Source organism: Hylobates moloch, unplaced genomic scaffold (genome assembly GCF_009828535.3).
Source record: "Hylobates moloch isolate HMO894 unplaced genomic scaffold, HMol_V3 SCAFFOLD_20, whole genome shotgun sequence".
Lineage (NCBI taxonomy): Eukaryota > Metazoa > Chordata > Mammalia > Primates > Hylobatidae > Hylobates > Hylobates moloch.
In genome coordinates, this window is record NW_026652295.1 from 2,037,041 (window position 1) to 2,060,013 (window position 22,973).

The window sequence follows — 22,973 nt, forward strand, 5'->3', positions numbered from 1 at the left end:
TTCTGAGCAAATGAAATCAGATAAATGAAATTGTTTTTCATTTCAGAATCTGAACAAATGAAATTGGACAAATGAAGTTTTTTTAATAGTATTCAATAGGTGGTTCCCAAATGTACTGTATGGACTAATGCCAATCCATGACACATTTTTAACCCGTTCTTTAGCAAAATGAAAACAAAATGGAAATGAGAAAAAGTAGTTCACATAGCCAAAAGTATATAATTTGGTGAGTGTTCTTTATTCTGGGAGCATGTTCTTCTTACATTTTGGTGTGTAAAACGGGTTTTTTTTTAATTATTGTGATATCAGATAGCAATTTGTTATTCCTAAGATTCTTACTTTCGAAATAACCTAGCCACCATCTATCAATCTCAGGTTTTTACCAGTCTATGTAAAATCTAAAACTCCATGAGCTGACATTCAGGATTTTTACTCATTCATTCTCCTAGACCCCAAAAGGGGGTACAACAAACACCTTATCCTCAATTCCTGATGCCACTTTTGAAACATCAAACCATAACAATCTTTGTTTATCAGAGCTTATAGCCCATGAAATTTACTCACACCACTCTCATCAAAGTCACAACCTCACTGGTGTGATCTACCACTCACATCCACTTTCACGTTTCTTAGAGGACTTCAAAACTCGTTTGTCATCTCTCTGTCCACCATCATATACATCATCATTTTCTATCGTTGTTCAGGTAGGAAGCCACAAAAACCAATCTGCAGTTAATTGAGTCGGAAATCTATGAAAGCTACAGTGCAGCCTGAAGAAGATGACTGAGAGCCTTCATAACGAGGAGCAGCACCCAGAATCACACTGCGGAAAAGCCCCCGGAGAACAGCACTGCAGTGACAGAGATGGCAGCACTGCAGTGACAGAGATGGCACCACTGCAGCACCAGCGCCGGTGCAGGACTGGATGCTCCTGCCCATCTCAGGCCTCCAGATGCCCGTGACCTTCTCCCCTTCAGCCTCTTCCACAACCACACTACTCCTTTCCTCCGTCGGCTTCTCCCCTGACTGCATAGAAGCCCATTCCCCTCCAACACGAAAAAAAACCTTTCCCAGATCTAAGGCAAAGGGAAAAACATACAAGACAGAATGTAAATTTGTGCTGCCAGGGGCTGGGAAAGGAAGGGATGGGGAGTAACTGATGAATGGGTATGGGCTCTCCTTCTGGAGTGATGAAAAAGTGTTCTGGAACTATAGTGGTAAAGATGGCACAACCTCGTAAATGTACTAAATGTCAGTAATGATAAATTGTATGTTACATGTTACCACCAAAACAACAACATCATCTCTGGCCTCCCTCAGATTCCACGATATTACTCAGTACTTTTGTTCTCTCTCCTCTCCCCTCCCTCCCTAGCTTCCTTCTCTTCCAAGCCTGAAATGCAAACATTTTCCTCCTTCTCACTCTCATCCTTCTGTCTCCCATTCTCTCATTTGGAGACATCATCTATGATCAGTAGCAATTCCACTATCCACCCTAAGGAAGAGAGCTCTACAGCAAATCTTACAAAACTTTTTCAGTGAAGAGCCAGACAGTAAACATTTCAGGCTTTCAAAGCCACACGGTCTCTGTTGCAGCTATCTAACTCTCTGTGGAAGCAGCCAGAAACAATAAGTAAACAGGTGTTCTATGCTCTAACAAACCTTTATTTACAAAAACAGGGCCCGCCATGGTGGCTCACACCCGTAATCCCAGCACTTTGAGAGGCCGAGGTGGGCAGATCACTTGAGGTCAGGAGTTCTAGACCAGCCTGGCCAACATGGAGAAACCCTAATTCTACTAAAAATACAAAAATTAGCCAGACATTGTGGTGGGCACCTGCAGTCCCAGCTACTCAGGAGGCTGAGGGATGAGAATCTCTTGAACCTGGGGCGGGGGCTGGGGCGGGGGTGGGGGCAGAAGTTGCAGTGGGCAGAGATCGCGCCACTGCACTCCAGCCTGGGCAACAGAAGGAGAATCCATCTCAAAAAACAAAAACAGGAAGCAGCTGGACTTGGTCCAGGGTATACAGTTTGTCGATCCTGCTCTAAAGTATGATACACTGCACATCTACATTCCCATTCCTTCTTATATGCAGTATATTTCCTCCAAGATTTCTGAGGAGGTATGAACTCCAGGTGTCATTCAACAAATATCTATTGAGAGCCCACCATATTCCAGACACTGCACTAGGGATACAGCAGTAAAATACAGTCTTGTCCTCATGGATTTACACAAACTGAATGTCATTGGTATCAACCATAAAAATAAACACAACAAACAAAACAAAAACCCTTACTTCTCCTGACTTCCCCAATCCAACAATCGAATCAGTAGCTAAGTCCTTTTATTCTCCTCTCACGGCTTTCTTATTCCTTCCTATCCATCATACATGAGGCTTCACCAAGAACAAGCATTCCTTGTGTACAAAAAGCAGACTCTCTTAAATAAAATATGCAGATTTCTAGATATTTCAATGATAACATCAAAATTCATGAAAATCAAAACAAGATCCTACTGGGAGGCCAAGGCAGGCAGATCACCTGAGGCCGGGAGGTCAACATGGTGAAACCCTGTCTCTACTAAAAATACAAAAAATTAGCTGGGCATGGTAGCGGGTGCCTGTAATCCCAGCTACTCAGGAGGCTGAAGCAGGAGAATCACTTGAACCCGGGAGGCGGAGGTTGCAGTGAGCCGAAATCACACTACTGCACTCCAGCCTGGGCAACAGGAGCGAAACTCCATATCAAAAAAAATAAAATCCTAGCAAACTTACAAGATTTGAAAAGACATAAATTTTCTGACCTCAAGGGCAGCCCTATTAGCATATGGTAGAGACTAGAGAAACATTCTCAAAAATGATAGGAGTAATCTCTAAATGAAGGTATGAGAGTTTACATCAGGTACAATTTTAAAGCAAAAAAAAAGAGAAAGCACTGAAATTAATGTAAGAGGTTTATGGTCACTCAGTGAGTAAATTAAAAACAAGTGATGACCTATAATCCCAGCACTCTGGGAGGCCAAGGTGGGCGGATCACCTGAGGTCCGGAGTTCGAGACTAGCCTGACCAACATGGAGAAACCCCGTCTCTACTAAAAATACAAAATTAGCCGGGGGTGGTGGCACATGCCTGTAATCCCAGGCACTCTGGAGGCTGAGGCAGGAGAATCACTTGAACCTGGGAGGTGGAGGTTGCTGTGAGCCGAGATTGTGCCATTGCACTCCAGCCTGGGCAACAAGAGCAAAACTCCATCTCAAAAAAAAAAAACAAAAACAAACAAAACAAGTGATGATATGTGTACACAAAGGGGCCACATAAGGAAGGGAAGGTTTTAGCCAACAGAGTTAGAATCACCCCCTTAGGGGTGATGGGGAAGCAGGCATATTCTTCTTCAGGGCTGGAAAAATGTCCTTCTGAGCTAGACTTCTTCAGGCCAACTGAGACTAATTTATCAGATTAAACTTACTAAACGTTTCAACAAAACCAAACCTACATACTTCCCATGCCTATACATACAGGGAAATATAAAATGCCTCCCCCAGGGACAATGCCTAATTCATTCCATACTAAGCACCCAAATCCAGGTCTTATCATTTTGTTCTTCAAGCAAAAAGAAAACAAATGCAAAGCTGGAGCTCCCCATAGTCTGCAGGGAGAAATCAGAGGAAAACTGGGGCCAGGCACAGTGGCTCACACCTGTAATACCAGCACCTGGAGAGGCTGAGATGGTAGAATTGCTTGAGCCTAGGAGTTTGAAACCAGCCTGAGCAGCACGGCAAGACCCCATCTTAACAAAAATAAAAAATAAAAAAAATACAAAAATTAGCCAGGCATAGTGGTGCACATCTGTGATCCCAGCTTCTCGGGAGGCTGAGGCCAAAGGATTGCTTGAGCCCAGGAGGTTGAGGCTCCAGTGATCTGTGTTTGCACCGCTGCACTCCAGCCTGAGCAAGACCCTGTCTGGAAAAAAAAAAAAAAGAGGAAAACTGCTCTGTGTTGCCAATCTGGTAAGTTTCAGGAACAAGGCAAACAAATGGTGTTGGGAGCCAGTTCTCTATGGGTCTCTCCAGTTTCCGCATGTCTTATGAGCAGATTGCACTGACAGCTTTTATTGGCTACTATCTTTCCTGTACAGGACATCTGTAGATAGCATTTTAAGATAGCAATAGGGTTTCTCTCTGGAGCAGATGGAAGATTTGTTTGCTATGCAGAATAATAAAAATAATGTCTCCCTCAAAGCAAAGGCTGGGCAGGATTATTAGTTCCCTTATAAAAAGTTGGGGTTTCCCAATCTCAGATTTTCTCAACTGTGGTGCATACCCACTGCATGGGCAACATCCACCTAGACCCACCCAGCCACCGTGTTGCCCACATGGTCTTTGAGGGGCAAGAAAACACTATACAAACAGAGCTGTCACAAACATGAAGTTCATACTGCCTGCTGATCCAGGAGTGCTGTGTCTTCTGCCATCCTCCGTGGAATTTTAGGAAGCTAACTTGTTAGCCTGCAAGTAAGGTAGAATCTCAGGCCTCCCACAATTCTTGACAAACAGGGTTTCTGCTGTCTTTCTCCTTGACTGGGTTTACTCCAACAGGCATATATGCCACACTTGCATTTTCTCCTGCACGTCTCTTGCAACAAAGCTTCCATTTTGAAGGATTCCACTGTAAACTACAATAAATATGTTTATCAATATTGATCACCAAAAAATACTACTGGTGTCTGCATATACTTGCAAAATTCCAATTCGTCATTTTTAAAGAACAGATATAAAAATATAGTTCGAATAAAGCAATACTAAAAATCTAACTTCTTTTGTGAAAAGTTATAGAAATACAGTACCCTTCTAAGAAACATAGAAAAATCATGTTTTGATTTTAAAAGATTTCTAAAAGTGCCAATTAGAGGCTTTTTCACTCACCATTAAGGAACGTATTTTTGTTAAACATGATCAAGCAATTCATTTCACATTACAATCAAACCCAATGCTCAAGCATAATATATATATAATACAACCAAGCTTTGGTGGTTCATTTTCCCAAGTGTAATTAGTTGGTATAAAGAAATATTTTCTATAAATCCCTAGTAAATACCTTTATTTTTTCACTCTTAAGTTTAAAAGAATTTAGTATGAAGATCTGAGAAAGGATTCCCCAAAAATCACATGTGGCAAATTGTTTAAAAGGCACAGTATGAACAGTCTGAAACAAATGAGGTAAATACCCTTCAGCCAAGAATGTCACTGCATATAAAATCATCTAACCTCAAGTCTACGTAACTCAATTCTACATAAGCAATTGCCAAAATAATATCCTGGAAAGCTGAGTCATTTCAATGAGTAAATTTATATAAACAATTGGGTTACTACTTATGGTAAGTCACAAGAGTTTGGCAGGAAAATTGCTTACTGGCTTGCCAAAGACTAGGTTTGGCACATTGGTGCCCCACTGCCAAGAACATTACTGAAAATCAGCTTTCTATCCTATAGGATTACCTTTCAGACATGTTTTCCTCACTCATTTCCTATGTGTTAAGCTTATATAGGAATGGTTAAGGCAACTGAGCACCTTACTTCCGGAAATGTGGGATTCCCAAAATTCCTCAAGAAAGGAAGAAAAGCACGAGAAATTGTAAATTGGAAGTATCTTTTCTTTTTTTTTTTTTTTTTTTGTGACAAAGTCTCACTCTGTCACCCAGGCTGGAGTACAGTGGTATGATCTCGGCTCACTGCAAGCTCTGCCTCCCAGGTTCAAGTGATTCTCCTGCCTCAGCCTCCCGAGTACCTGAGATTCCAGGCGCCCACCACCATGCCTGGCTAATTTTTGTATTTTTAGTAGACACGGGGTTTCTCCAGGTTGGCCAGGGTAGTCTTGAACTCCTGGCCTCAGGTGATCCACCCACCTTGGCCTCCCAAAGTGTTGGGATTACAGGCATGAGCCACCGCGCCCCGCCTGGAAGTATCTTCAACAAGGTTTTGGCATTAGGAAATGCAAATAATCAACAAATAAATAAAGGAGAAAACTGAAATATACTAAGAATAGCCTGGTTAACATCAATCATGAAACTAAAGGGAAAGTGTTAGTTTTCATGCCTTCTAAGTAAGAGTTACAGAAAGTTCTGGGAGACAGGGAAGTAGACCCGCTAAAGGTACAGCACAGCAGCATGGCCACCTTTAGGACTTGCCCACTCTACAGCAGCCACCTCTGACCACCTTTAAGTCATTTTTAAGACAAAGAGGCCAGGTGCAGTGGCTCACACCTGTATTATCAGCACTTGGGAGGCCAAGACCAGAGGATCACTTGAGGCCAGGAGTTCACGACTAGCCTGGTCAGCTGGTGAGATACTGTCTCTACAAAAAAAAAAAAAAAATAGTAAAAAATCACTCAGGCTTGGTGGCAGCTACCAGGGAGGCTGAGGCAGGAGGATCACCTGAGCCCAGGAGTTCAAGGCTGCAGTGAGCTATGATTGCACCACTGCAATTCAAACTCCAGAGGAACAAAATAATTCACTGTCTTCCCCCAGAAAACTGATTTTCCTTCCCAGTGATTGCATTTCTGGCCATACTATTACCATCCAATCTGTCGCCAAAATGCATTTGCATCCTTGATCTCATTATCCTCATCCTTTTACTATTCTCATTCATCCTACATACCCCTAACTGCATTCCCAAGCACTTCTCCATCCTTCTCTCATTCCTTCCCATTGTGAGAACTTACACATAATAAATAAGAACTATCACTTCATAAACAATACATGCCAGCAACAGTGGTAGGCCTTATTATAATATAATCATCATTTGTAATCCACACATCAATTTGTGATGTGGGCATAATTAACTCCATTTTTCTACCCAAGAAAAACCCAAGAATTTAAAACTCCTTCCTCTATCCTAATTTCCCTGCTTTGATCATTACACATTACATGCATGTACCAAAATATCACACATACCCCATAAATACGTACAATTATTATGTACCAGTTAAAAAAAAATCGTTCCTCATCAAAAAGTCAATTCATTCATTTGATATGTCCTACAAAGATGGACAGCTCCAAGTTTTCACTCTATCCTTACAAATTCTGACAACATACAACTCATATGAATTTCTTCTTAGTTTACAAACTTAAATTCAAATTCAGTAAAATTAATAGTTCATTGGTTTCATTTAAAAAATATTATCCTGGCCGGGCAAGGTGGCTCACGCCTATAATCCCAGCACTTTGGGAGGCCGAGGTGGGCGGATGATTTGAGGCCAAGAGTTCAAGGCCAGCCTGGCCAACATGGCAAAACCCCAACTCTACTAAAAATACAAAAATTAGCTGGGTGTGGTAGCGCACGCCTGTAATCCCAGCTACTCAGGAGGCTGAGGCACAAGAATCACTTGAACCGGGGACACGGAGGTTGCAGTGAGTGACATCATACCACCACTGCACTCTAGCCTAGGCAACAGAGTAAGACTCTGTCTCAAAAAAAAAAAAAAAAAAAAAAAAAATTCCAATTGGCTTTATGTCTAAAACTGAAATTACTGCACTGCTTAAATATAAAGATAGTTGTATAATTTCTCTATTGTACACATAATCATAAGTCAGCATGGAAACCAAGCATCACACTACTGTAGACTAGGAGCAGACCTTAGATCCCTAAGAATAACCAGGTAACCCTTTCACTTGACAAGTTAAGAAAAACACTCAAAAACTGTAAGGCTATACAATTAATTGGTATCAAAACCCAACCTCTGATTCCCAGTCCAGAGCTCTTTCAATTAATCACATGTAACAGTCTTTGATTAAGCAGGACAGTACTCAAGACATCTCTCTCACCTCCAACAATGCCAGACCTTTTTTTTTTTTTTTTTTTTCGAGATGGAGTCTTGCTCTGTCGCCCAGGCTGGAGTGCAGTGGCACGATCTCAGCTCACTGCAAGCTCTGCCTCCTGGGTTCACCCCATTCTCCTGCCTCAGCCTCCCGAGCAGCTGGGACTACAGGCAACCGCCCCCATGCCCAGCTACTTTTTTGTATTTTTAGTAGAGACGGGGTTTCACTATGTTAGCCAGGATGGTATCGATCTCCTGACCTCGTGATCCGGAGATTTAGGAGGCCCGCCTCAGCCTCCCAAACTGCTAGGACCACAGGTGTGAGCCACCACGCCCAGCCCAACAATGCCAAACCTTTTATCCCAGGACTGCAAATCCCAGCAAGGAAGATTTAGAATGGAAGTCACTGCCTACAATCCTCTTATATGAGAAGATAAGACCAGCTCCCAGATCTGCTTTGCACAATCTTGAAAGACTCACTGGACATTAAATCTGTTGGCCTCCCAGTACTTTATAGCCTCATGGTTGATTCCAAATACTACAGAACTTTCTGCTTCTAAATAATAGATTCCCCATGCAAAGCAAGGCTAAATAGTAATACCTCCCACATTCAACTTCCTTTCCGAAAAGTCAAGAAATCTTTTATTATCCTGTTAACACTGTGGAGGGAAGGTCCCTTCCAGTAATGAGGCAAAGGCCACTACTATGTGCAGACTTATTTCCTATTTGATAAGAATTACTCTTCCAACCTGGCAGAAAAGATAAGTGACTTACCCAAAGCCAGTGCAGTTTAGAAAGAGCTAAGCAGTAATTCAAACACCTGTGATCCCAGCTACTCAGGAGGCTAAGGCACGAGAATCACTTGAACCTGGAAGGTAGAGGTTGCAGTAAACCGAGATCGCACCACTGCACTCCAGCCTGGACAACAGAGTAAGACTCTGTCTCAAAAAAAAAAAAAGAAAAAGAAAAAGAAAACCACCTCATAGAAGCTCTCTGTTGCTTCAACAAATATACTCTGAACAAAATGCAATGCACTTTGAACAGTACCTGGCACAAACTAAATGCTCAATACTTAATTATTTTAATCTACCATAATTATAACTATCACCAACATCATACCACTAGACTATTAATGTCATAAGGAAGATGGTAATTCAGTCTGTTGCATTTGCTGTTCAAAGTGCATTACTGTAGAACTGGTAGAGAAAAGGGAAACAGATCAGAAAAATTTTTCAAATCTACAACCTGGCCATGTGATAGTGAAAGAAACAGCGTTTTTCAGTAAAGAAAACCAATGGTGCTGGGGAGCAATCACTTGCTAAAGAGGTTGGCATGGATAAAAGGGAGCCAGGTGCTAATAGTCAGAACAATGGGAAAAGACCCTGAAGGCATCTCAGACATCTTTGGGGCTGCCTCTCCCATCGGAGGCCCAGAGACCTAGGAGGACAGCATGGTTTGGGGAGACAGGCCCAGGGCACAGCTGGCCTGGAACACCTCAAGGAGTCCTGGAACGTCCTACATGCTGCTCCAACATCCTGGCTAATGCAGTCACAGAATGTCTACCCAATGACTGTACAACCATTGTATCTTGGAAAAAAATAATTTGTTTTTGGTTTTACAGGCTCATAGCTAGAAGGAACTTGCTTTGAGTCTCAGACTTTGAACCTTTAAGTTGGTGCTGGAACAAGTTAAGAATTTTAGGGACTATTGGAATTGTATTTTGCATGAGAAGGATGATTGTATTTTGCACGTGAGAAGGATGAGATCTGGGGGGTCGGGGTGGAATGCCATGGTTTGGATGTGTGACCCCTCCAAATCTCACACTGAAATTTAATCCCCAATGTTGGAGGTGGGAACTAATAGGAGGTGTTTTGGTCATGGAAGCAGATCCCTCATGAAGGCTTGGTGCCATCCTCACAGTAATGAGTGACTCCTCACTCTATTAGCTCCCGCTAGAGCTGGTTGTTAAAAAGAGCCTGGCACTCCACACCCCACCCTACCCCTTGCTTCCTCTCTCACCATGTAATCTCTGCATACACCAGCTCCATGAGTGGAAGCCTAAAGCTTTCAGCAGAAGCAGATGCTGGTGCCATGCTTCTTGTACAGCCTTCAGAACCATGAGCCAAATAAACCTCTTTTCTTTATAAATTACCCAGTCTCAGGTATTCCTTTATAGCAACACAAACGGATGAAGACAATTTTCATATCTCTGTATCTGCAGCAGCATCAAAACAAGCCTTGGACACTGCAGACATGCAGTGAAGATGTGTTCTGCTAATGGAAAAAGTAAGTCAACAGTTTTGAAACCCCACTAGATGAAGACATGTGGGAGGTAATAGGCTGAAAATGAGATTTCTATCTTAAAGTAGTTTATAATCTCAAGACCAAAGATATGTAAATTACTTATACAATCAACAGGGACTGCATACATGTAAATACAGAGGAAGTTCCTGGAATGGCTGCATTTGTCAGGATTAGGCTGAGGACACTGAGGCTCGAGGTAAAAGGAATAAGAATTGTGAGGCCATTCAGCCACAAATAATTACTCCAAAGGGGTACAAGGCAACAGTATTCAAAAAACAGCAAGAACATCTCCAAGAGTGCAGTAAAGAACAGCATCATTAGCCAATGGGGGTGAGCTTTTAAGAGTGGCTGGCAGAGGGCCTGGAGACAGCAATGCAAAGCCAGAACCTGAGCTTCTTTAAAGCCTATTTAATAAGGTTCCCACTTTGGAAAAGGAGTGTGTCAAGAATCGATGGGAGGGGAAGGCTAGAATAAGAAGCCTGACAATACATACTAGAGATACACAGCAGCCAGGACATCCTGGCTGTCCGCACTATTCTCAAGAGGGAATTTGGGACAACCCATTTAAGAGCCCATCTTGGCACAAATGCCACAATAGCCCTAAGTGCCAGAGCAGTGGCATTTGAATCTGAAATCTCTTCTTAGAGTAAAACTATTTCTCTCAGTCTCATAAGGCTTACCACAGTCTGTATAACAAAATGACTTAGAGCAACTGCTGAGATCTGGGTTCAGATCTCAGTTCTGACACTCATCAGATGTACGGCCTCAGGGAACATACTTAATCTTACTTAGCCAGGGATAAATGGGGATAATTATTATACCTGTCTCTTAGGTAGGGATATACAAAATGCTGAGCAGAGTGAATAGCTCAATAAGTTCTCAGCCAGTATTATTAAGAAAATGTAGAATAAGGTATGGATTTTCAGACCCCTTGCATTAATACCACAGTGCTCCAGAGATCCTTGATACTCAAGTTGGGAGTCACTGTCCTGGAATACAAATAAAAAACATAGAAGAGCAGTAAATTCCATCTGCAAGTGTTTATGTGGTAGCTACAGAACTTAGCACTACGCTAGGGGTACAGAAGCCAGTGCAACACCAAATGAGGAGACAATGCACAGAGCAGATGCTGGAGGGAGAAAGAAACACGGGCAGAGATTCAAACCAGCCTGAACGCCGTGAAGTGAGGAACCAACAAATTCTGGTCAGGGAGTGGTCTGCGGAGTGTGGTGCTACAGGTAGACTCCCACGACTGGCTGCAGGACAAACTAGAGTGGGCGCCCACTTCCATACCTTCCTGGCCACTCAGTTCCAGCCAAATGACTGCTCCTAAAAGTAAAAATTAGGTTCCATTTCTAATCTGCACTGATTCATACTGCTGGTCATGTAAATTGGTATAGGCCACACCAACACAGCACATTAACATCTTAACTAATTTCCTGACAATACTAAAATAAAATCTCTACTTTCCAGAGATTAGGTAAACTTGGTAAACATTTGAGCTTCAGGTCCAGTCTGACAAAATGGAAAAAAGGGAATCATCTGCAGAAAGGTCCCAGCATTAGAAAACAAAGAGAAGGGGGAGGACAGTATGTAGGCCTGTCTTGCTGCCTCAATTCAAGGATTCAATTTCTCAACCTCAGATCCTTGCCCTCTTACTAGTTTTCAAACTCAGATCCACCTCTTACTAGTTTTCAAACTCTTGTCTATTATGATTACCTTAAGCAAAGCAAGATGCATGAATAACCAGCAGTAAATCAGGTATTCAATACTTGAAATTGTGTAATATTCTGTGACTGTGCATCTGGCCAATTTCAACTTCTCCTTCTACTTTTTTTTTTTTTTTTTTTTTTGAGGCAGGATCTCACTCTCTTGCCCCAGGCTGGAGTACAGTGGTGCCATCACTGCTCACTGCAGCAGCCTCAAACTCCTGGACTCAAGTGATCCCCCTGCCTCAGCCTCCTGAGTAGCTAGCACTACAGGTGAGCACCAACATGCCTGCCTCATTTTTTTTTATTTTTTTGTAGAGACAACGTCTCAATATGTTGCCCAGGCTGGTCTCAAACTCCTGGCCTCACCTCAAGCAATCCTCCTGCCTCTGCACACCGAAGTGCTGAGATTTCAGGTACGAGCCTTTGCCTCCTGCCCACTTAGCCTTTTCTAACACTAGAGAACTTTGAGAGTGGTTTCAGTACCAACTGGACACTTTCCAGCGGTTTAACCTCAGGCAAATCAAACTCCCATGCCTCAGTTTCCGCATCTACAGAGATAATAAAAGTACCTCCTCAAAGCGTTTGTTATGAGAACTAAATGAGTTAATATTAGTCAAGCGACTGGAACATATTAGACACAATATGTATTAGCCATTATCATCTTCATTTCAGTGTTATACTGGCCACCACCCAGAGGTACCCAGGGGTACACACATCACATTCTTTCTCCAGCAATATGTGGGCATGATTACTTCATGACCACTGAATCTAAAACAGCACAGCTTGATAAGGCACAGCGGTCGGATCCCACCTATTGCAACACCTCTAAGAGACGACTCTCACAAACCAGCCATGCTTAGCCTGAGACATTCCGAAGACCTCCTCTTGATTACCTTACTCGAGGAACTTATTCCTTTGGAAATGGAACTAGCCTCACTTTTGGACCAGTGTGTCTCGGATACACTTCCAAATGTGTGAACCTGAATCTCAGAAGTTGGTGTGATTTTAAAAAGTTTTTTAAGTTCTTTTTCCTAAACATGTCCTAGTGGGTGACTCCACAGCGTTACTTTCTTACGTGTTCTCTTTTCTATCTGGAAATCCGGTGACAGGGGAGGAAACCAGCAAAGCACCCTTTCTCCTGCTTCCCCAACATTAGCAGGTAAGCGCCCCTTGAGCTGAGACACATCAGGAAGACCTCACCCGCAAGTTCACGGATCACCCGTTCTTTTCCCTTTCCGGCACTAGCAGCTGCGAAGCATGAAATGGGCTTGGAGGAAGAGACACTGCGGTCACCTGAGGGGCAGGTGAGAGCCGGCGGTCCTGCCCGGGTGTGAGGGCGACATCCCGCGCGGCACACACGCTCACAGCCCCCAGAGGAAGACCAGGGGCACTCGATGCATCCAGCACGCCCCACACGCAACACACGAACCGCACAGTACCTTCCGTCCACCTCCCGGCAGCAGACCCCTTCCGGGACGCCGAGAGGGCTGTTCCTGGAGACACCGCAGCCCGCGAGTAGCGGCGCGTAGGGAGAGCACGCGTGCCCAGGCTGCCTCCGCCTGCGCGCCCCCGCCCCCGCACTCACCTGGCCTGTGATACCGGTGATGAGCGCCACGTTCCTGGGCTTGCCCATCTCGCCGTCCCCGGAGCCCCGGGCGCTGGGGCAGCTTGCCGGTGCGTGTGCCATGTCCCGCGGCGGGCGTGCGGTCGGCGGCAGGGCGGAGCGCGGCAGAGGGCAGGCGCGGTGCCGGCAGGAACGCGGGGGTGTGCAGCACGAAGCGCCTCTCCAGGCTGCGGGCGGGGAGGGAGAGCGCACCGCGCGACCGGCCGCCACGGTCTGACAGGGGCGCACGGGAGGCCGCGCGGGGAGGGCCGGGGGCGGGCCGAGCCGGCCGAGGCGGGACCGACGGGCCAAGCAGCGGGGCTGCGGCCTGACTGGCGCCGCGTCATCCGCGTCAGCCGGCGACGCTGTAACAGGCCCCGCCCCTCCGCCGACGGCCACCGCGCGAGAGGGGCGGGGCCTGCCGCCGCCGCCGCCTCAGGGAAGAGGAAGGAGGCGGCCGCTTCGCGTCCCGCCTCTCGCCTGGCTGGCTATGAGGGGCCTGGACGCAGTGGCCTCCCGAATCTCCCAGGAATCCTAATGTCGCCCGAGGATGCTGGGAGGAACACTGAGCCGACCTCTCCGTTAGGCTGAAGGTCTGAATTTTCAAACCCAGGGGTCACAGGGCCGGGGTCATCGACTTTGATAAATAATTCCTGGAAACCTGTTGCAGTGCCCTTTGAGAAGCCTGGTTTGTGGTACCTGAAGGGCACTAGCGTTACGAGACCCCTAAACGGGGGTCACAGATGTGGGAGTGACTAACTAGGCTGGCTCTCGCTCTTCTGGCCTTTCCTGGGGCTCGGAACCAGTAACGAGGTTCCAAATAGCTGAATTCAAAGTTTTCTGTTCTGAGGACTGGCAGTCCCTAGCCCCCACCCGCATGCGCATAAGGAAATGTTGAAAAGACTGCCCGGGTCAGTAAACCTGGACGTAGCAAATTTCAAAGAAAGTAATTCAAACACAGGTGGGGTCCTGGCTTATAGCTGTTGGATTTGGCTGCCATTTGGCAGCTGTTCGTTGGACAGGGAGAGGAGAGGAGGTGACTCAGAGCCGGGAGTTCAGCAGGTGTGTGTGCCTAAGCAGCTGGCTGCAATCCAGGGCACAGACGGAAACTTCCCGGTCTCCGTTGCTCTGCTTCTCTGTCCATATTCCTCTCCCTAATCGATAACCTCAGATCATCATTTCAAATCACAGAGTTACTACGGCTGTGCCCAATATAGCATGCAAGAGTATGTATAGCAGACCTGGAACCCCCAAATCAGAAAAGCTCAGGATTACATTTAAAACCTCCCTCTCCCGCTCCGCGAAGTTTGTTAGGAATATTTCTTAGCTTTATATAGACTGGTCTGGTTTCACACCCGGCCTCTCCTCTGTGTTCTATGAGGATAATGGCTCAACAAACATCTGCTGCGCCAGGAGGATGCTGCCTCTGAGCGATGAAGAGACCCTGAATCTGAGGAGAGGGAACACTTCCATTGAGAGGAACATGCTATAAGCTAGAAATGTCTGTGAAATATACGGGAATATGCTAAAACTATATTCATTTTCATGTAAATACGCTTTAAATTAATGCATGAACCAATTATTTAACATTTTCCTTAAAAAATCACTGAGCAAGCCGGGCGCGGTGGCTCACGCCTGTAATCCCAGTACTTTGGGAAGTTGCGGCAGGTGGATCACCTGAGGTCAGGAGTTCGAGACCAGCCTGACCAACATGGTGAAAACCCGTCTCTACTAAAAATACGAAAAATTAGCCAGGCGTGGTGGTGGGCACCTGTAGTCCCAGCTACTCTGGAGGCTGAGGCAGGAGAATGGCTTGAACCCGGGAGGCAGAGGTTGCAGTGAGCTGAGATCTTGCCATTGCACTCCAGCCTGGGCAAGAAGAGCAAAACTCCGTCTCAAAAAAAAAAAAAAAAATCACTGAGCAAAACTGATACTTATGGGAGATATGACACATTTATCCTGTAGTTTTGAGACCTCCTGTCACACAAACACTGGAAGTTGACACCAGTCAATTTCCTGTCACACCACCAAACACCTGCCCTAGAAGTGTGTGACAGTAGAAGAAATAATGGAAGTAAAATCAACATGATTAGGGCCTGAAAATATTTACAAAATGATGGGAAATGGTAGGTCAGAGGAAGCTTGAAGAATAAAGGCTGTTTCTCTAGAAAACTTCTGAAGACAGGTGGTAGGTCTGCTACGGCAGCATACCATACATAGGGTGACAAACGATAGAAATGTATTTCCTCGCAGTTCTGGAGACTGGAAGTTTAGGATCAAAGGCTGATTTCTTCTGAGGCCCCTCTCCTTTTCCTGTAGCCAGCTGTCTTCATGTTCACATGGCGTTCTCTCTATATGTGTGTCTGTGTCCAAACTTCCTATTCTTATAAGAACACCAGTTACATTTGATTAGGGCCCACCTTAATGACCTTATTTCCAAATACAGTCACATTTTGAGCTACTAAGGGTTAAGACATCAATATATTAATTGGGGGAGGGACAAAAATTCAACCCATAATTGACAGCTAGAGGGAAAAAGAGATTCTTTTTTTTAACTGTTTTTGGGCTCGGAGGGAGGAGATTGGTAGTGGAGGTTGTTGTCATTTTCCCAGTAGCATTAGGGCAACTTGAATAAAGTCAGCACAGGGTCTGGGGCAGCATAAGAAGATTACATTAACTAGAAGTAAAGCTACCAGCTGTAGTGGAAAGCTCTAAGGGTGATGGCTCAGTTGTGTTTTCCTCTAACACAGCGGTTCTCATCCCTGGGTGATTTTGCCCCCAGGGGACATTTGACAATGTCTGATGACATTTTTGATTGTCACAAATGGAGTTGTGCTATAGGTATCTAATGAGTAGAAATTCAGTATTTCGCTCACCATCTGCAGTGCACAGGATGCCCCCACAACAAAGATTTTTCTAGCCCAAAATGTCAATAGTGCTGAGGCTGAGTAACCCTTCTCCAGGAGGCCAGTGAGAGATGTAAACAAGCGGGTGGTTGAACTGACAGACACTGGCTATACTATACAGTGACTTGTGGTATGTCAGAAGAAGCAAATACATTTGATAGCTAGTTGTTGATGCTGACACCTTTACTCACAAACTTGGCTAATCTCCAAAAACATACTAGCTGCTGAGGGTATAGCAGTAGAGGAGAAATAATCTTCATGGGGCTATAATCTAAAAGGGATATGATATTGAATCATTTTGTGACTTTTCATAACATTTTCATATTTGTTTTTACATGATACAAAATATGGAGAGAAGAGTGAGGTCTCCAACTCCAAGTTCTCTAATTGGATAAAAGTCAATCATTCTATACAAGACTAAATATGTGGAATACCATTTTTCACATCTTTCTTTCCCATCTCTTGCCACTGAGTACATGCCAGTTATTCAAGAATGATTCTCCTGCATTCCCTTTAAAATTCTCACTTCTCTACTTTTTTAAACATTTCTTTCCTTTGCTTCTCACCTGGAACATTTGCTAATCTTCTTTCTCAGATTGCACAAACCATGATAATGGCCAGCATGGATGGAGGGAGCGTGTGAGATGTGCGGGGCAGTGTGCTACGTCTCAGCCAACTCTAGGAGGTAAGTGTGTTTGCTGTGGTAAAATATATATTTGGTCTTCATTTCCATTTTCCTGGCATGCAATTTCTAAAATGCTTAGAATCACCAAAGTGATATATTTTGTAGGGCAATGAGTGAGTTCACTGTTGGCTGGCAGCCCTTAGGTGGCTTCAGGGTGGAAACTGGTCATTGTAAAGACCAAGGCAGGATTAGAGGGCTGGGACTTTCAGCCCCATCCCCTAACCTCCAGGGTGGAGAGAGAAGCTGATGGTTAAGTTGATCACCAATGGCCAATGATTTAATCAATCATGCCTACGTAATGAAGCCTCCATAAAAACCCAAAAAGGACCATGTGCGGAGAGTTCTAGATAGTTGAACACGTGGAGGTTCATGGAGGGTGACGCTTCAGGGTGGGCACCAAAGCTCCAAGCTCCTCCTGTACCTTGCCCTGTACATCTCTTCATCTGCATCCTTTGTCATCTCCTTTATAGTAAACTGGTAATCCTGAGGAAGGGATTCCCTGAATTCTGTGAGCCACTCTTTCAGATTAATAAACCTAAGAAGGGGGTCATGTGAACCCCAATTTTTAGCCAGTCAGAAGCACGGGTAAAATAACCTGGGGCTTGCAATTGTCATCAGAAGTTGGCGGGGGCACAGTACTGGGGACTGAGCCCTTGACCTGTGGGATCTGATGCTATCTCCAAGGAGACAGTGTCAGAGTTGAATGGAATTGAAGGGCACCCAGCTGGTGTCCCCTATAGAATTGATTGCCTGCTTGTGGGTGGGAAGAAATCCCTTGCGTACTTGGTCACAGAAGTCTTTTCTGTTGATTGGTGTTGTGTTAGAGCAGGGGAAAAACAATTTGAGTTTTTCCACACTCAGTATGATAATGATATTTATTTCATAGAGTCAGAAACTAAGGATTGGAAACATTAATAAACTTGCCCAAGGCCACATAGCTAATGGCTGGTTATGGTAGATATTATACTCATTCAACTCCCATTCCATATTCTCTTTGGAAAAATTAGACTGCTAAAAGCCACACGTTCCAGACCATTTTGCATCTCATATATAGGAAGCAAATTGAGCTTTGTCAATTAGATGTGTTCCTGCTCAGTCTGGCAGGTGGAAGTGAAACAGAAGCCATCCTTCTGCTTTCTGGTCCAACTGACATGAGGATTAATGGCAGTTAGAGTCCAAGTTTGGGTCTAGTCAACATTTTCATGGGCATGAGAGCCACTTGGGTTGGGGGAGCAGCATGGCAGCAGGAGTGGTTTTCTGAATTCTGGCCTTCAGCTATGGTGGTAATGTCCTGACATCAACAACTGAAGACCCTCCGAGTTCTCTTCCTGTCTCATAAATATTTTTTTCAACTGATAATTGTAGATTCAAATGTATTTTTAAGAAATAATGCAGCGAGTGACATGGTCATGTCTTCAAATACTATAGAGCAATAGCACAAGCAGCATATTGGCATTGATAGAATTCACCAATCTCATTCAGATTTCCTCAGTTTTTGTACTCATCTGTGCAAGAGTATGTATATTTACTTGTATACCGTTTGGTTTGGTTTGTTTTGTCTGAGACAAGGTCTCACTCTATCATCCAGGCTCACTTGCAGCCTCAACCTCCTGGGCTCAAGCCGTCCTCCTGCCTCAGCCTCCTATGTAGCTGGGACCACAGGTATACACCACCATGTCCGGCTAATTTGCTTATTTTTAGTAGAAACAAGGTCTCACTTTTGCCAAGGCTGGTCTTCAGCTCCTGGGCTCAATTGATCCTCCCTCCTTGGCCACCCACAGAGCTGGGATTACAAGCATGAGCCACCATGCCCAGCTATTTTATTTATTTATTTATTTATTTTATTTATTTATTTATTTAGAGTAGAGACAGGAGTCTCACTTTGTTGCCGAGACTGGTCTCGAACTCTTGGGCTCAAGCAACCCTCCTGCCTTGGCCTCCCACGGGGCTGGGATTACAGGCATGAGCCACCATGTCTGGCCTACTTCTATACAGTTTTATTGCATGTATATATTCATGCATCCACCACCGCAATCAAGATTCCAAAACCACCAGGACACCTCATGTTACCCCTTTATAGCTGCACCACCTCCCTCCCACCCCCATCCCTAACCCCTTGAAAACACAAATCTGTCCTCTATTTTTAAAATTTTGTCCTTTCAAAATGTATTATAGGCCGAGTGCAGTGGTTCACACCTATAATCCCAGCACTTTGGGAGACAAAGTCTGGAGAATTGGTTGCACCCAGGAGTTTGAGACCAGCCTGAGCAACATAGCGAGACCTCAGCTCAACAAAAAATAAAAACTAGCCAGGCATGGTGGCATGTGCCTCTGGTCCCAGCTACTTGGGAGGCTGGAACCTCATTTGATCCCAGGAGATTGAGGCTGCAATGAGCCATGATTGCACCACTGCACTCCAGCCTGAGTGACGGAGCAAGACCTTGTCTCAATTTTTTTTAAGTATTATAAATGAATAATCTTTTGAAATGTGCTTTTGTCATGCAAGTTTCCTGGAGATTCATCGTCCAAGATGTTGTGTGTATGGGTAGTTTATTTATTTATTTAGTTAGTTATTTTTGAGAGAGAGTCTTGCTCTGTCGCCCAGGCTCGGGAGTACAGTGGTGCGATCTCGGCTTGTTGCAACCTCTGCCTCCCAGGTTCAAGCGATTGTCCTGCCTCAGCCTCTCAAGTACCTGGGATTAGGGGCACCCTCCACCACACCCAGCTAATTTTGGTATTTGAGTAGAGACAATGTTTCACCATGTTGGCCAGGCTGGTCTCGAACTCCTGACCTCAAGTGATCTGCCCACCTCTGCCTCCCAAAGTGCTGGGATTACAGGCATAAGCCACTGCACCTGGCCTCATTAATTTTTATTGTTGAGTAGCATTCCATAGTATGGCAGTACAATCGCTGGTTTAACTATTCACTTACTGAAGGATATCTCAGCTGTTTCCAGTTTGGGACCACTACAAATAAAGCCGCTGTGAACATTCACTTACAGGTTTTTGTGTGAACACACATTTTCACTTTGCCCAAGAGTGCAATTGCTGGGTCCTATGATCATTGCGTGTTTAGTTTTTTTTTTTTTTTTTTAAGACTGCCAAATTTGTTTCTTGCAAGGATTTTGTAAACACAGAATTTCCCGTATTAAGTCCCTTTCTACTTGAGATCCCTATAGTGGCTTCTGTGTCCACCTCTAACCCTTGGCAGACATGGCTCAAACTTCAGACTCAGTGCTCTTAACCAAGACTGGAAGACCAAAGAGATGACTTCCTGAGTGCGTGAAAATGAATGAGAGAGAAGGGTCGGGGCAACAGAAAGCATCCAGTGGAGAAGTAGAGACCATTTCCTTTTTTTTTTTTTTACCTTCCCTGAACTTCAAGATTTATACAGTTTTCCAATTCAGGTAATAAGCAGAATAGAGGCACTGGATTTTTAAATAAACTCTTATACAATCCAACTTTGTTGGACATGAGACAACTTAGATCCCTGCTTTTCCACTGGAATAAAATACATCGCATAAATCTTCTTTCTTAGAATGCATAGCAGAAGCAGCAGGGTTTTAGAAGCAGAGTTAAAAGGCAATGAGATAGCTCTAAAATTTCTTTTTTTTTTTTTGAGACAGAGTTTCACTCTTGTTGCCCAGTCTGGAGTGTAATGGCACGATCTTGGCTCACTGCAACCTCTGCCTCCTGGGTTCAAGCCATTCTCCTGCCTCAGCCTTCTGAGTAGCTGAGATTACAGGCATGTGCCACCACACCCGGCTAATTTTTTGTATTTTTAGTATAGACAGGGTTTCTCCATGTTGGTCAAGCTGGTCTCAAACTCCCAACCTCAGGTGATCCACCTACCTCGGCCTCCCAAAGTGCTGGGATTACAGTCGTGAGCCACCACACACAGCCAATAGCTCTAAAATTTCTAGGAAGTTCCTGAAATCTGTCACTTCAACTTTGGAATATACCATCCTACAAATGAAATCAGACTACAGCAAGTTTTTTGAATGATGCATTTAGAAAAGGAAAAATAAATGTGTTCAAAATAATTGAACACATTTATTTTTTTTCTCTTACATCCTCACTCATACAATTTCCCATCATATAGCTGTCTTCAGACAAATGAGTATTACAAGTATGAGTTCTGGGCCATATGTATACCTTATCTATAGCAGGCTATGTATGTAAGCCTAAGTCACTTTGTCTCTAGCTCCTCTGGGTTTTTGTTGTTGTTGTTGTTTTGTTTTTTGAGATGGAGTCTCACTCTGTCACCCAGCCTGGGGTGCAGCGGCATGATCTCAGCTCACTGCAACCCCCGCCTCCCAGGTTCAAGCAATTCTCCCGCCTAAGCCTCCTGAGTAGCTGGGATTACAATCGTGCCACCACGCCCGGCTAATTTTTGCATTTTTAGCAGAGATGGGGTTTTACCATGTTCGCCAGGCTGGTCTCGAACTCCTGACCTCAAGTGATCCACCCGCCTTGGCCTCCCAAAGTGCTGGGGTTTCAGGCATGAGCCCCCGCGCCCGGCCTACTCCTCTGTTTTTTAATTTTTCTTTTTTCTTTTTTTTTCTTTTGACCAATAGTCTTCAAGCTAGAAAACTTCACTGGGGACATTTTATTGGGAAGGTTTTCCACTCTAATAATCTCAATTTCTCAATGCGCTAAAACCCAGGGAGCACAGCCTTGGAATCATTGCTATACTGTCTAATTAGAACCTCCTCTCAAGGAGCACTGCATTGCTTTTCCATTAGCAGCATCAAACCCAGAGAGGAAAAGCATGTGAAGGTTTAAGTCGTCCATGGCCCTTATTTTCAGCATTTTCCCTTCAGGATTTGAGAACATGCATATGCCCACTCCTCCCTTTGTGACATTTCTTAAAGCCTTGCTCAATAAAAGTGAATCTCTAATAACATAAAACACTAGAGATGAAGTAATACATTGTTCTTTAAAATAGATGAGGTAATAAAACACCATTGACTGCTATGGAAACTTTCCAGTTCCTGGTTACTAGTCTGATTCTTATAATGTGTCAAAATTGCCTCAAGGTTAAGATATTGGTCTTATTCCTAATTCTAAGCACTGTAATGCCAGAGAAACCTTACCATTTTGTACTAATATGTTTAACATGTTCAAGATGCTGTCATAAATCTCAGGCTCCTCATGGCTCAGTCCACTTCAACTAGTAATGGCTTCCAGTCATTTTTGATGGCTGGTAAAGGGTTGGCTAAGGGCCTGATCTGCATAATGGGAATGCTAGGACTATAAAGGCAAGCATCACGAATCCTATGCCATAGAGAATTTGCTAGACCTTCTGGGAAAGAGAACTTTGATCCTAATGAATTTTTTTAAATGGCCCCCTCATTCCCACTAAGAGAGATCTTCCATCAGCCTCCAGGAGGCATGCCTTGGGAAACTCGCCCTAGGATAGAAGAGCGCTGAAGAGTATCTGGGCTCTGTCCTGGATTGTGTCCTAATTGTTAGTGAGAAGACCCATTTTTGACTTGACATTGGACATAGGATCACTAAATAACCCTGACATGCAACTCTGGGGTAATTTGTTCCATATTCTCAAGCAAAGTAAGTCTTAAAAAAGCAAGCTGCTCCTCTGGGAACCTCACCAAAAAGCAGTAAGCACTAGTGAAGATGGAACCTTCAGCAGCCAGTGAGCAGTGGAGATAGTTGTGGCAAAATCAGTATCAGCTGGGATCCTGGCAAAATGGCCATAGCTTCAAATAATCATGACAGATGCTATGGCTTGGCTCCCAACACAAGGAGTGTTCAGCCAAGTAAAGTGTTCAGTGAAAATGCCAGGGAGTTAATCCTGATTCATCTAAAGCCATCATGGTAGTTCCATTCCCCTTGTCAAAGAAGGGCTTAGGCATAGCCATGTTATGCAACCGTAGCCCATGAGATGAAACAGGTGGAATTATTCTGCTATTGAGTCCCTCCTGCCCACCT

General features: G+C 44.3%; 1 protein-coding gene and 1 long non-coding RNA gene across 5 annotated transcripts in view; one reads left to right on the top strand and one right to left on the bottom strand.

The window, feature by feature from the left end:
• The window catches only part of GMDS (GDP-mannose 4,6-dehydratase), a 693,428-nt gene extending 679,681 nt beyond the window's left edge, over nucleotides 1-13,747 (bottom strand). Inside the window, exon 1 of one of the 4 annotated variants that reach the window (XM_032141461.2) lies at nucleotides 13,413-13,720. In XM_032141461.2, coding sequence (XP_031997352.1) covers nucleotides 13,413-13,514 — 102 coding nt within the window. In that variant the 5' untranslated portion in view covers nucleotides 13,515-13,720. Of the gene's footprint in view, nucleotides 1-13,412 lie in introns of all 4 variants that reach the window. The other 3 variants (XM_032141459.2, XM_058432184.1, XM_058432185.1) reach the window with 3 other exon arrangements.
• Nucleotides 13,748-13,875: 128 nt separating this feature from the next.
• Nucleotides 13,876-22,973, top strand: part of LOC116459989 (uncharacterized) — a 122,150-nt gene continuing 113,052 nt past the window's right edge. Inside the window, exons 1-2 of the long non-coding RNA XR_009211361.1 lie at nucleotides 13,876-14,023; nucleotides 16,932-17,021. This is a non-coding gene — a long non-coding RNA (uncharacterized LOC116459989). The remainder of the gene's footprint in view (nucleotides 14,024-16,931; nucleotides 17,022-22,973) is intronic.